The 15,384-nt window shown below is 39.0% G+C and overlaps 1 protein-coding gene across 6 annotated transcripts in view; it reads left to right on the plus strand.

The window, feature by feature from the left end:
• The window catches only part of LRRC8C (leucine rich repeat containing 8 VRAC subunit C), a 138,481-nt gene that overhangs the window by 44,158 nt on the left and 78,939 nt on the right, over positions 1-15,384 (plus strand). For all 6 annotated transcript variants that reach the window (XR_012512490.1, XR_012512486.1, XR_012512488.1 and 3 more), the window contains one exon: positions 7,203-7,344. Coding sequence is in view for 1 of the 6 variants with exons in the window: in XM_074381152.1 (XP_074237253.1) it covers positions 7,207-7,344 (138 nt within the window). In the remaining 5 variants the exon portion in view is untranslated. Of the gene's footprint in view, positions 1-7,202; positions 7,345-15,384 lie in introns of those variants that run through there.

Raw genomic sequence — 15,384 nt, forward strand, 5'->3', positions numbered from 1 at the left:
CACTGCCAAAGGAAAAGCAATTTGTTTTATAACTGATGTTTTCAGCATATCCTGATGACTTTATTTTGATTTGTGGAGCCTTTGGGTACAATTGAAAAGAACCCATACATTTAAAATCATGGCATTTCTGTCCCTTACCTTTTTTGCCCTCCACACTGGCTTCAGCTGTGCTAATATCCTCGCCCTGCATGTGGGTTTCTCCTACCATGACAGTGCTGAGACACATACTTTGCTTTTTGCAATTATTATTTTTAAAGCTAAAAGCAATTATATACTGCTTTCTTAACTAAAATTACTACATAGTCACTCATTTATTCATCAAACACTGAGTATCTAATACATGCTAAGCATTATTTTCTAGGTACTTTTAACATATTGGTGAACACAATAGAACTGAAAAGCGAAGTTCTGCCATTGTGAAACTTGCATTCTTGTGGAAGTAGAGATGTAATACATTAAGAAACACAGGCTGGGTGCAGTGGCTCACGCCTGTAATCCCAGCACTTTGGGAGGCCGTAGCGGGTGGATCATCTGAGGTTGGGAGTTCAAGACCTGCCTGACCAACATGGAGAAACCTATCCCTACTAAAAATACAAAATTAGCCAGGTGTGTTGGTGCATGCACATAATCCCAGATACTCAGGAGGCAGAGGCAGGAGAATCACTTGAACTCAGGAGGCGGAGGTTGCAATGAGCCGAGATGGCACCATTGCACTCCAGGCTGGGCAATAAGTGTGAAACTTTGAACAAAGAAAGAGAGAAAGAGTGAAGAGAGAAAGAAAATACATAAGTGTTTTTTGACGGACTGCATGTGATTTTATGAGACAGAAAGCAGTAAAAGATGACTCCAAGATTTGTGGCCAAACTGGAAAGATAGAGTTGCTGTTTACTAGATAGGAAAGCTGTAAGTGGAGAAGGGCTTTGCTGTGGGGATGGGGAATAGGGGACTGTGACAAAAGCAGGTTTTGGACAGACTGAGTTTGATGTGTGTAGTGGATATCCAAGAGGAGATGTCGAGTAGGTAGTGATCTGTGAGTTTGGATGGAGATATGAATTTGTCAAGTGTTAAGTATAGATGGTATTGAAACATTGAGGTCACATGCAATCACCAGGGGAGTGAATGCATTAGAGAAGACAAAAGGCACTAAGACTAAGCATTGGAATGCTCCAAAATAAGAGGTCAGGGAGAAGAGGAGGAAACAATGAAGGAGCATCCAGGAAAATAGAAGGAAAACCAAAAGGTTGTAGTGTCCTTTAAAAGCCAAGAGAGGCATAGTCGAATTATGTCAAATGTTGCTCATAATAAGATGAGGAATGAAAGGTCTGGTGCAGTGGCTCATGCCTATAATCCCAGCACTTTGGGAGGCTGAGGTGGGTGGATCACTTGAGGCTAGAGGTTCAAGACCTGGCCAACATGGTGAAACCTCATCTGTGCTAAAATACAAAAATTAGCCAGGCATGGTGGTGCACGCCTGTAGTCCCAGCTACCCAGGAGGCTAAGACATGAGAATCGCTTGAACCCAGAGGTAGAGGTTACAGTGAGCCAAGATTGCACCACTGCACTCCAGTCTGGGTGACAGAGCCAGACCCTGTCTTCAAAAATCAACAACAACAACAACAGCAAAAAGATAAGGAATGACAACTGACCACTGGATTTAACAACATAGATGAGAAACACACATGGGTTTCTTTTCTGTTGAATTATTTCATGTGCTCAGGAATTATTAAATTGTTTTATATTCATTTTGATCAGGGCCACTCACTGGGTTACTGACAGGATACATACCATCATTTGAAATTGGTTCTTCTTTCCTTGAATGATGTTGTTTATCTGATGTCAGAAAAATGTGGAACAAAACAAATGTTAGCTCTACCCGCCTGATAGCCGTAGAAGAGTGTTAGCAGTCATGTTGGAATCACACTAGAATAAGTTTCATATTCTTTAGGTCATGGATTGACAGAGCAGAATACATTCTAGGATATTAATTCTAGACAAGAAATACTAAAATTATTCTGGGCAGGGATGAGGACATGTTATTTTATGAAGAGCCGTATAAATAAACTCTATGTTTATAACTAACTTTACCAATATTCTTTGCCAAAATGTTATATATCTTTGAGAATAAAGTTATGTTGAATATGGATCCACGAAAATGGTTTTTAAAATAGTTTTCTAATAATTTTTTTTTTGGTCTGGAGATGGCCACAGGACATTTGACTTGGTAGTTGTTTAGTGTCAGGTGTTTTATACTTTTTGTTTTTTTCTTTGAGACAGAGTCTCACTCTGTCACCCAGGCTGGAGTGCAGTGGTGTGATCTCACTGCAACCTCTGCCTCCCAGGTTCAAGCGAGTCTCATGCCTCAGCCCCCTGAGTAGGTAGGATTACAGATACACACTATCACATCTGGCTAATGTTTGTATTTTTAGTAGAGATGGAGTTTTACCATGTTGGCCAGGCTAGTCTTAAACTACTGACCTCAAATGTGATCCACCTGCCTTGGCCTCCCCAAATGCTGAGGTTACAGGCATGAGCCACCACACCCAGCCTATGATAAGAATTTTAAATAAGGAAATGCATATGAATGTCTGCAAAAGGTTACAGAAACAGAGATTTAATATTTTTCCTTTTAAAAATTAGGATACAAGAATCTCTTAATTTAAAATGTTATACTTCCAAAGACATTACTAATAAGATAAATTAAAATCTTTTGTAGTAAGTTGAAAATCAAGTTTGGAGGAGATATAAATATAATCATTTATATTTCTAAAAAAGAAAAATGTTTAACTAGAAATAAAATTATGCTGATCGATCTTTAGCTCCCTATTTAAACCCAGTGGTTTATTCAGAAGTGGCTCCCTTAGCTTTAAATGATAACTCTTGAAATTGCCACAAATCACTTGGAAATGACAGTGGGAATGAAAGAAAATTGATCAAGTGTGGCTGTCACTGGAATGCATGGATTTTCAGAGGAACTGAAAGTTGTGAAAGAGGAGTACAAAAAAATGTTTTCGTTAAGCAAGCAAAGGGTCTACCTACCCTGTCTTTAGATTTGTAGTATTTTATTCAAGTCCTCCCTTACTCACCTTTTGCGTCAAACACATTAAGGATTAATGCCGTTTTAGATATTGGTTTGGGGCCTTGTAATATGTTAATTTAATAAAATCTGTGTGTATTATACATCTGTGTATTAGTCTGTTCTCACGTTGCTAATAGACATACTAGAGACTGGGTAATTTATAAAGAAAAAGAAGTTTAAGGGACTCACAGTTCCATATGGCTGGGGAGGCCCCACAGTTATGGTGGAAGGTAGGAGAAAAGGCACATCTTACATGGTGGCAGGCAAGAGAGTGTGTGCAGGGGAACTGCCCTTCATAAAACCATCAGATCTTGTGAGACATTCACTATCATGAGAACAGCATGGGAAAAACCTTCCCCCATGATTCAATTACCTCCTACCAGGTCCCTCCCATGACACAGGGGGATTATGGGAGCTGCAATCCAAGACAAGATTTGGGTGGGGATACACCCAAACCATATCAATCTGTATATATATTTATATGTAGGATACATGTATATATATGTGGACATGTAGACACATACACATACACATTTACTCAGAAGAGTTTAAGTGCAATAACAGTTGTGTGGTAGCACTAAACTTTGCCATCTTGACCAGATGATTCCCTATCAAGTCTTATATTCCATCTTATCTAGACTATGCCAGTATTAAGAAGCAATAAATAATACTTACATTTCTTAGATGCCTTAGTTTGACTTTATTTTCCATATTAAAAGCATGAGGCCTGTGAGGCAACTGAGTCAAGGACTCAGAGAACCTCACCAATTGTGAGTATCCAGGTCTTTGCTTTCTCAAAGCAAGACTTAGACAAAGAAAGGAACAGTGACCCTCTGCCTCAGTGGTTCTCAAAGTGTGGTCCATGGAAGCCTGGCAACCTAGACCTTTTTAAGGGACCCCATGAGGTCAAAACTGTTTTATAATGCTAAGGGTTTCTTTGCCTGTTTCATTGGTGGTGCAAAAGCCACTGTTAGTAAGACATCTTCACATTACTCAAGATAGAGGCATGAGACCGTGCTGAAGGAATTGTGTTCTTCACTGGTACACACTTGGAATTGAAAAACCAAGTTCACCTACTGTCCTTATTGAGGCAGCAAAAAATATTGTTTTAATAACTCAACTTCTGACTGCATGTTTTATTAATACACTACATGATGAAATGGGAATAATACACAAAGCACTTCTGCTGCATTCCAAAGAACAATGGTTGTCTCAAGAGAAAGCTCTTTTGTAATGGAGTTGAAAGTAGAATGAGCTTACTTTATCACATTATACTACTTTTACTTGAATAAAACAACTGATTATTGAGACTCGAGTATGTGGCATATATATTCTCAAGATGAATGAAGTGATCCTGACACTTCAAGGAGAACAACTAACAGTATTTGTTGACAGCAATAAAATTCAAACTTTCAAGTGATAATTAGAATTTTGGAAAACTTGTGATCACTATCATGAGCTTGACAGCTTCCCAATACTTAAACATTTTTCTGATGATAGCAGTGGTGATATTAATGAATGTGATTTTTAAATGTTATTACTAAAATATGTCTTAATATTTTATTATGATGAAATGTGTCAACATTTGGAAGATCTGCATAACTCAGTGACCCAATGTTTTCCAAATTACCAATGGATGATGTTACAAAATCATGAATATGTAAAAAAATCCATTCAAAGTATAAGATAGAATAATTTTAATATAATGAAGTTTAAAAAGCTCTTTGGCATAGTTTCCAGATTTCATATTGCAACTAACTTAGTCAAGGTTTAGTATACTCTCAAAAATAAATACCTACAATGCTATAAAAAGAACACTCTTCCCTTTTCCAACCTCATGTGTTTGTGAGGCCATGTTTGGTGCATAAATTTCAGATAAAACAACATAACACAATAGATAGAAATTTCAGACAAAACAGCATATAATATCACACTAGATTGAATGCAGAAGCAGATATGTCTTTTATTCAGCTGTCTTTTATATTAAGCAGGCATTATAGGGATTTACAAAAATGTAGAACAATTTTATTGTTCTGCTAATTTCATTTTAGAAAATATGGTTATTTTTCATAAGAATATATATTAGTGAATGAGTTTACTTTTCAATGAATTATGTGTATTTTAAATTTATTGGTTTTCCCTTCTAGTATAGTAAATATGTATAGGTATAACCCATGTGAACACTTTGGGTTTCTCCTCATTGTTTTAGAGTATGAGGGGCTCCTGAGACCAAAAAATTTGAGAGCCACTGCTCTATATTGATGCATTTTATTTCTGAAATTGTTGCTCACTTTTATAAATAAGTCCAATTTCCTCTATGATGTAAAGAAACTTATCATGGAGGAGACAACAACCAAATCTATCAAGGAATAATAGACTATAACACAGGTGGTTTGCTAATTATCCCTGCCACTGCAGCTGATTAGGGTCACCCCAAATCTGAGTTGGATGAACATTGCTTCATGAATAAGCATCTGAATTTATTCATTTAGTCAACAGTTGTTCAGTTTCTTGTTTTCCAGGCACTATGGCAAGTAATGGGGATGCAAAATAGAGTAAGACAGTAGCTTCTGAAGTGGAAGTTGGAAGTCAAGATGAGTTTATGCCATTCTTACTGCCACTAAGACAACTGTGACTATCAAATATTTGGAGCAGTGGGACTGTAATAATTTACTAAGAAGAATAGAGGCCAAAAAGTGTCAGGAAAATCCAAGTTTGGGCTAGTCTAAAATTTTAACGCCACTAGAAAGATACAAAGTAATTTATTGAGCTTGTGCCATTTGCCTCCAATACGTTTTAAGGACGTGTATAGGCAGAACATGTAGATTCTACCATCAAGAATCCTGCAGCCTAGTAGTGGTAACAGAAAGGAATTAAGAAAAGTTGTGTTTCAGTAAAATGAGGAAACTGTATTCTGCACAGATGTCAAGTAGGTAGGTTGTAGGGGAGAACAGTGCCAGGCAGTTGAAATTTTTAACATTGTGTTAAAGAACGGATTCAAAAAGAAGACAAATTATTGTTTAAGAAAAAGTCACAAAGCAGCAAGACAGAATAGATAACATTGTAATCGTTGCCAAAGCTGTAATCAAAGAAGAGGCTTTGCTTTTATCTGGGATGTTTATTGTCTGTCTAGTTCTTAATTCAGTATTGGGGAAGGAAGATGAAGTTTTTTTTGCCCTCCTTATTCTTTGCCATAAGATAAAGAAAGAATTTTTATTCTCACAGTAGCAGGATGATTAACCTCAATTCCTGGGTCACACTAAAGGCAGAGAAAAAAGGAGGCAGGACAAGAACAAAAGAATGTGCCTCTTTTTTCCCAGATCCTTGAGTGTGCCCTTTTCATTTACCTTCTGTCATTTGGTTAGAGATAGGAGTTTCCAGAGTAAACTGATGTCTCAGAGGAGAAAATTAGGATATGCGATACGTTTGGCGTTCACAGTGAAATGTGAGAAGTACAGGATACAGAGAAAAAAAATCATACAAAAAAGATACAAGCACAGAGACAAAAAGGAAACAAGGAAGACAAATCGGGGCCTCTTCAACCCACCACCATCAATAAGATCTTTCTTCTTAAAAGACAAGGACCACATGGAAACATTGTTTTCCTTCCCCATGGAACAAGCAAAATGCTTTATAAATAGGTCTCAATAAAGAATTAATACAAAATGAATGCTAAAATTACACTTAAAAATAATTTAAAGCAAAAAAAAAAAAAAAAGCTTAAAGCAATAACCCAAGATGGTAAGATAAATAGCAAAAACATTTCAAAGAATGGGCTGTAGACTTCCTGGCATGTTCATGTTCTTTTTAGGAGAAATGAGGGTCCAGGAAATAACTGATGCTTGGCAAGCATCTGGCCATGTTCTTTCTGTCCCACCTGGAACACGAAGGGAACCTTGTTATTGGACAATAAAAGACAAGTAAAGGTACTTGCCTTTTCCATTTGGGTCTCCTTATTTCCTCAACTGGTGGTTTTATTCAGTGACTCATTGGAACATTGATGAGTCTTGACAGCTCTTGCACTAATTCCGACCTCTGTTGTGAGGAGTTGGAGCCACATTTGTTAACAATGCAGTATGTTGTACTTGAAGATAAATTAATTCATGAGTAATCTCTCCTTTCTCAGAAACATGATTCCTGTGACAGAATTCCGGCAGTTCTCTGAGCAGCAGCCTGCCTTCCGAGTGCTGAAGCCATGGTGGGATGTGTTTACAGATTACCTGTCAGTAGCCATGCTCATGATCGGCGTGTTTGGATGTACTTTACAGGTAGGTGCCTAGAACCCTGGCAAAATGAGGGCCAGAGCAAGACACAAGTCAAAGAAACCTCCTTAGAGAACTGGCTGTATAATTTTTAACCGTGTAAGTATTAGTCACTGTTCTCTGTAAGTGTATTTGTAATCATAGCAGGAAACCTGAAACACCTATTTACTGGGTTTTTCTAATAAGGTAAATGTGGTACTTGAAAGATTTTAATGAGCCCAAAGAGCAATTGATTGTAGTCAAATAACATCTGATGTCACTAACATTAAAGGGGGACCCTTATCTTTCAAAATTGGCTTCACAGTGAAATATAGCATATATCCAGCACCATTTATATTGCCCAAGTGGAACTTTTTGCTTTTCTTCATCTTTTACCATTACCCCAATAAGATTCTCTGGAAAAACTAACATTTTGATGAGATCTCATTATTTTACTGAATGTTTAGTTCTGAATGTATTAAAAAAACCCAATAAAAAAATTATATAGATGCTATGTATTTATGTATTGAATCCAGGGTTTTTTTTTTTTTTTTTTTTTTTTTTTTTTTTTTTTTGCGTAACTGCTGTGTTCCAGGTACCATACTTTGAGGACATGGATACATGTAGGTAGTTCATTTCTAGGGCAGAAATAAATAAACTAGCAATCAAAATAAATTGTGTTATACTATAATAGAGGTGTCCAAAAAGCACTAAGAGTGCTGAAGAAAAACCCTCACTTTGGTTTGTGAATAAGAGAAAAAGGTAGTTGAATTAAAACTTGGAGAACCAGCTAAATTTAGTCAAGAACCTCTTCTTAGCTGAAAGTAAAAGAACAAACACAAAGAGGAGAAAAGAAAGCTCTAAGTCATGGATGTGAGAAAGAACATGCCATCTTTGGGAAACTGTCAGTAGAACTGGCACATATGGGGTGTTGACATGAGAGCTGAAGCCATGCTTGCGAATGGAATCACCCAGGGAGAATGTGATGAGGAAGACAGTGTCAGTAATAACATTAAAGAGTAAATGGAGAAGGAAGCAGGGCCCTTGAAGAAGACTGAGAAGGGGCAGCCATAAGGGCAGGTGGAAACCAGGAGAGAGGCATGTGCCAGAACTCAAAGGAAGCCATGGACAGTGATGGCAGGCCACACAACTAACTCATGGACTAAGAAGAGGAGAGTAGCAACTATGTCACTGGAAATCTTATGTCAGTGGTTGGAAAAGTCAATGGAAATCAACATATTATAGAAGCTATGGGGTAGATGTGATTTTCAGGTAGATCAGCTGGAAGAGGGGGTTTATGGAGAGAGAGAGAAATAATTAGAAATGGTACAGAGTGAAAATAAATGACTTTTAAAAGTTGGCCTTAAAAATAGTGAACACATTCTGCTTTCTATGTGTCAGGAGCTCTTTTGAACACTTTACATGTATTTTAACAAATGTCATCCTCATGGTAACTCTAAGATGTAGGCTCTGTTACTGTCCCCACTTACAAATGAGACACGTAAGGCACAGAGAGCTTAAGGATCCTCCCAATGTGAATGTCAAAGCCTTTATTCAATCCAGGCAATTTGGTTCCCAAGTTCCAGCTCTTAGTCCCTCACATCATACTGTCTTTAATTTGGTCACTGAAAATATTTTTCCCTCCTCCCCTCCAACAAAGGGTGCCAATGAATCCGTTCATAAATAAAATAGTTATAGAAGAACCTGCTGTGTATCAGGCACTGTTCAAAGAATTATCAGTGAAGGAAAAAAATGACAAAAATCCCAGCTTTATGGACTTTAAATTCTATGGGGAAAATGAGCAAATTAAGCAAAATCAATTAGTAAATATGTGAGAAGATGATAAAGGCAACAGAAAAAAATAAAGCATGCCAAGACAGTAGTAGAAGTTTCCTGCAGGTAAGATAGAAGCTGCAGTCCTCAAATAAGATGGCCTGGGAAGGCTTCATTGGAAAGGTGACTTTTGGCCAAAGAATTAAAGGAGGTACAGAAGCAAGCCACACAGATGTGCTGGAAGGAGGCTTCCAGGCAGAGGGAACAGCAAGAGCAATAGGCACATAGTGGGGCCAGGCATGGTGGCTCACGCCTGTAATCCCAGCACTTTGGGAGGCCAAGGCGCGTGGATCACGAGGTCAAGAGATCGAGACCATCCTGGTCAACATGGTGAAACCCCGTATCTGCTAAAAATACAAAAAATTAGCTGGGCGTGGTGGCGTGTGCCTGTAATCCTAGCTACTCAGGAGGATGAGGCGGGAGAATTGCCTGAACCCAGGAGGTGGAGGTTGCGGTTAGCTGAGATTGCGCCATTGCACTCCAGCCTGGGTAATGAGCGAAACTCCGTCTCAAAAAAAAAAAAAAAAAAAAAAAAAATGCACATAGTGTAAGGAAGCCACGGGGCCCTTCCTTTTCTGCAGAAGAATTTGATTTTATGATTTTTCTCAGTTTTCTAGTTCTGTTTCCCTGGAGACCTGATAAAGGTGGAATGTTAGCTGTGTTACTAGACAACATTATGGCATAAATGACCGCTGATTGGTCATCTGTATCTGGCCAGGAAGAGTGGTAAGTGCCCTGTAGGAAGCTGTATCATTGGACTTCTGTGGCTGTGGTGAAACCTGTGATTCAGCATGCTCCTTGACACATCAAAAATCGATCTATTGAGTTATAGGAGATACTGGTTCAAGAAAAGCCAGGCCAGTGTGCCAGAGAAATGTGATCAAGGGGAAGTGCAGTAGAGGGTGAGGCCCAAGACGCAATGGGTGCCAGATCATAGGGCTTTGTAGGCTCCTGGAGGGCTTGGCTTTGTTCTGAGTGAGATAGAACATGTTTGGAGGAATTATGAGCAGAGGATTGGCATGATTTATGTTTTAACAAGATCACTACAGCTGTTGAGAATACATTGTAGGGGGCTAAGGATGGAAGTGGAGTTGGTATTTGGAAGGCTAGTGCAATAATCCAGGCAAGAAAATAATTACATGGTTTGGAGTAGGGTGAAGGCAAGCAGTCGTTCTTCATGAATTTTGAAGGAAAATCCACCTTGCTGGAAGATTAAACGTGAAATACAAGAGAAAAAGAGAAATTGGCTGGGCACGGTAACTCATACCTATAATCCCAGCACTTTGGGAGACTGAGGCAGGTCGATCACCTGGGGTTAGGAGTTCAAGACCAGCCTGGCCAATATGGTGAAACCCCCATCTCTACTAAAAATACAAAAATCAGCCGGCCATGGTGGCTCATGCCTGTCATCCCAGCTACTTGGGAGGCTGGGGCAGGAGAATTGCTTGAACCCAAGAGGTGGAGACTGCAGTGAGCTGAGATTGCACCTTTGCACTCGAGCCTGGGTAACAAGGCAAGACTCCATCTCAAGAAAAAAGTCGAATCAAGGATGAGCAAGATTTTTAGACCTCAGCAAGTAGAAAAGCTTGTTTTTAAACATGTTAGGTTTGTGATATATGTTAAACATCAACATGGAGATATTAAGTAATCAGTCGGATGTAAAACCCAGGAGTTTGGGGTTAGTAATAGTAATTTTCAGGAGGAAGGAGGTGAAGATCTGGGATCTAGGTGAAAGGATTACCCTTGATTTGGGTGCAGGAGGCATCTTCCACCAGAATGGGAATGATAGCTACAGCTGCGTTTTTATTTGGTACGGAGACAAAGATGGGAGTCTCTGCCTTACGGCTTGTTGTTTCTCTGTGATGGAGAAAACAACACATTTCTGAGAGATTATGAGGGTGAGGGATGTAGCAGGAAGTGGCAACAAGGAAGGTAGTACAGCGGAGGTCTCAAGAGGGCAGATTTGGGATGCCTAGTTTGGGAAATAGTAGAGGGAGGTGATATAGATCAGCAGGAGCACTAGAAACCTGTCTTTATTACTGTGTCATGGCTCATGGCACTGCTGCAGGATCTGCCTAACAAGCACAGGGAACTGTTTCTCTTATATATACCATGGCAGGTCAAAGTGCAGAAAAGAGAAGGACACAGAAAATCTTTTAGAATAATTAGTCAACTTGCAATGAAATGAATGAAAATAAGAGTGTACCTGGGGCCAGGCTCCGTGGCTCACGCCCATAATCCCAGCACTTTGGGAGTCCAAGGTGGGCGGATCACGAGGTCAAGAGATCAAGACCATCCTAGCCAACATGGTGAAACCCCATCTCTACTAAAAATACAAAAATTAGCTGGGCATGGTAGCACGTGCCTGTAGTCCCAGCTACTAAGGAGGCTGAGGCAAGAGATTCACTTGAACCCAGGAAGTGGAGCTTGCAGTGAGCCGAGATCTCACCACTGCACTCCAGCCTGGTGACAGAGTGAAACTCCACCTAAAAAAAAAAAAAAGAGTGTACCTACGAAAATGTCTATAATGAGCATCATTTAGGAGATGTGCCTGCAGTAAATTTAAGAGGGGATTCATCCACAAGCTAAACCTCTGTTCCTGTGTGATGGTCAGAATCATCTTCCTATGGCATAGCCCCACAGGGTGTCTGTACAGCCTAGAAGCCTTTTGGGCTCCTCACTGACCAGCCTATTCAGCACCACCACTGTTACCTCCCACAGTCGGTGGCTCCTGCTCAGATAGGTTAACTAACCCAGGCCCTTCACACATAAGCCTCTTTCATCTCTGCAGCCATTACAAAGAAATCTGATACCAGTTGACTGTGTACAGGAAGTGTTGTCTGAGGTGACAAGGTTCTGAGAAAAAATGAGATGCCAAAAGAAACATTGCATCAGAATATGAAGGCTGCAGGGCACAGAATTCATATGCGGTGGACTACTCAATTCAACAAACAATCCTGAGCACCAGGATTGGTGCTCAGGCACTGTGCGGGGTGCTAGATGTTGAAAGAAAAACAGCACAGCCCATACCCTTAGATTGCTAATAGTCTGAAGACCATAGAAACACATAAGCAATGTCTTCCAATGTGTAAGTGCCTTAATGGTGCCTCAAGAGCATCAAATACAATGTTGCCTCTCAGCCACTGGAAGTTAGGGACTCAATGAGATGAGAATTGAGTGAAGTCTCAAAGAATGAGTATACAAAACCAGAATAAATATTTTAATAAGAGGAATGAAGAGGGGAAACTCAGCATTAACAGAATACTTAGTGTGATCATTTTACAAAGCCTTCACGGATTGGCACAGTGACCAGAGGCCCAGATGGCATTTTTCAGAGAGGGTGTTCAGGGATATTAAGCATCTTGCAATTGGTGTAACGGTCCCATAAAGCATAAGAATTGTTTTATCCAGAATGCTAATAGCACATATGTTGAGTAACACTGGCAAGAGAGCCTGTGCTAGAATCTGTTTGTACTTTATTTGGTTCCCAGAACAAACCTGTGAAAGTAGGTTAGTCCCATTTTTCAGATGAGAATTCCAAAGTATAGAATGTTAGATAACTTGCCTCAGAGCCAAGAGGGATGCAGCTGAGGTTCACATCTGAGGCTGATTTTCCAGGATATGTCTGTCACCACTGTGCACATTGCTATCAAATATTATGGAACCATCACAATTGCACAGATTGTGAGGGCAGTGTTTGGCTTATAAAGCAGGATTTTCAGTGTAAAAACAGTACAAAATGATAAGAAAATATTACAAAAAGTATCAATTTTATGAATTACAAATTAAAATGTTAAGGAGTATTCGCTATATACTTGCTATTTAAAAAAGAAAAGCTTCCAATCTATAGTAAACATTAACAAAACAAGAAAGAATGCATGATATAGATTATTAAAGTAAAAACCACCTAGGATCCATATAACAAACTAAAGTATTATGTTCTGTAGGGTAAGAATTTAAGCTCTTATTTTAGCTCTGCTATGATAATCCACTAAAATTGGCTTAATAACTGATAACAAAGGATTCTCTGTGAAGTTGGAGTTCCTTTCTCATTTCCAAGGTGATGCTAAAATTGTTAAAATATATTTTTAGGCCTTGATTTTCCCCTTGTAATATGAAAGTGCAATCATTCTTTCTGATCTTATTTACAACAGAAGTTAAATTCTAGATTGGAATACATGACAAGGCAAAATCTAAGGTGGAAGAACACTCACTGATGGTGAAATTGTAATTCAACAGTTTTTAGAGTAACTATGTTCTAAGTTGCTTTTTTTCGTGTCAAGTTAACAGTTGATTATCTGTTTACTCCTAAAAGATTGTATTCATATAAGTTTAACACTACTCAGCTTGGAAAATACTAGGGGATCAAGGGGTTATTATCTATCAAGGGGGTGTTGATTCTTTCTTGCCCTTATGTAAAAGGATTAGAACCAGCACTCTTGCCTTACTTGTCTGACAAATATTTATTCATTACTGAGCAAGTAGCTATTTTCAAGGCTGCTATGGAATAAGAGCATGTATAAAGAGCATTCCTTAGATTACATCAATCCACATAAGAACAAATATAAACTCACTGTAAGCCAGGAGAGCGTAGGAGTATATGTGTCTGTCCTATTCCTGTACAGTCATACACCCTCAAGGACCAATAGTGTAAACACCCAGCTTTGTGCCATAAACACTATTCGAAAACTCAACACATTCAACAAAATAGACCAAATCCTGAAAGGTCAACACGTTGCTTCCTGGAAAAATAAGATTGCTTTAGATCTCTGCTCAGTGACTCCAGGTTATCTTATTATGACCAAATCCAAAACAGCCCATGGGTAGACCATTACCAAATATAGAATTAGCAGTTAGAAACCAGAAACAGGAACTGGAAGATGCAAGCCCCCTGGAAGCCCTAGGGGACCTGCCTTGTGATTGTTACATAGAAAAGACATTTCCTGCTTTCTGAATTTGAAGGGGGAAAAAAAAGAATTATTTCAATGATCAAGCTACCTACAAAAAAAAAAAAAAATCCTGGAAGACTTAATCCAATCACTAGGAGCAAAGTGGCCAGCAGGGTCACACTATCAAATCGTTTAGGACATGTGAGTTTGTTGGTTAGAGCTGATCCCCACTTTGATGTTTGGGGGATACAGAAATTAATTTCTGCTGCTCTGATTTAAAGCCATCAATGTCAGCTCCATGACAAATGACCTTCAGGTGAAAATGCTCACAGGCAGTTCACTGGAAAGTACAGGCAATCAAAATTACAGATTCCAGAAAGATTTCAGAAGACTTCATGTTGATAATGTGCCCTGAATTCTTGCTTCTACTCCCCCCATACAGTCATCTGCTCTATACTATCTGGGATTTATAGTAGATCTTTTTCTTTTGCCAAATTTGAATTTTATAGATGGAAGCCCAGAAATTCTTACTTAGAATCAGAAATACTGATTACATAATTCTGATGAAATCAGGTAGAACTTAGGGCTTAAAACCAAGACCTCATCTCAGATATGTTTTATAAAGTTCTTTTTCTTTTCTTTCTCATTTTTTTTTTTTTTTAGACAAAGCCTCACTGTCACCCGAGCTGGAGTGCAGTGGTACAATCTCAGCTCACTGCAACCTCTGCCTCTAAGGTTCAAGCAAGTCTCATACCTCAGCCATATCAGTAACTGGGTTTACAGGCATGCACCATCATACCCAGCTAATTTTTGCATTTTTAGTAGAGACAGGATTTCACCGTGTTGGCCAGGCTGGTCTCGAACTTCTGGCCTTAAGTGATCTGCCCTTCTCAGTTCTCCAAAGTGCTAGGATTACAAGCGTGAACCACTGCACCGGCCCAGTTGTATAAAGTTTCTTTGTACTCTCCATACATAGCCATTCTACTAGGGTCTTTGAGGAATATGAAACAAAAATTATTTAGATGGTGAAAATAATTGTAAAGAGCAACCTTTGTCATCTTGTGGGGGTGGTGGTAAATGCTGTGAAAGAAACACTGTTTCAAATAACCTCTGTTACCTCTAGTAACAAAAATATGCCTCAGTTTGGGCCTCCCTTTTATGGTCCTTTATTAGAACTGCCACTTTTTATATTCCCTAAAATTTTACTTCTTATCTATCGCCTTGATAATTTTACATGGACTGAATACCTGGCCACAAGAATAACATAGGAGTGCCTTTCAGTTTACCATCTTGGGCTTAAGATAGGGCACGCATCTAAATGCTTTTCTTAGATTATCTGATACAA

The sequence above is a fragment of the Saimiri boliviensis genome, chromosome 11 (genome assembly GCF_048565385.1).
Source record: "Saimiri boliviensis isolate mSaiBol1 chromosome 11, mSaiBol1.pri, whole genome shotgun sequence".
NCBI lineage: Eukaryota > Metazoa > Chordata > Mammalia > Primates > Cebidae > Saimiri > Saimiri boliviensis.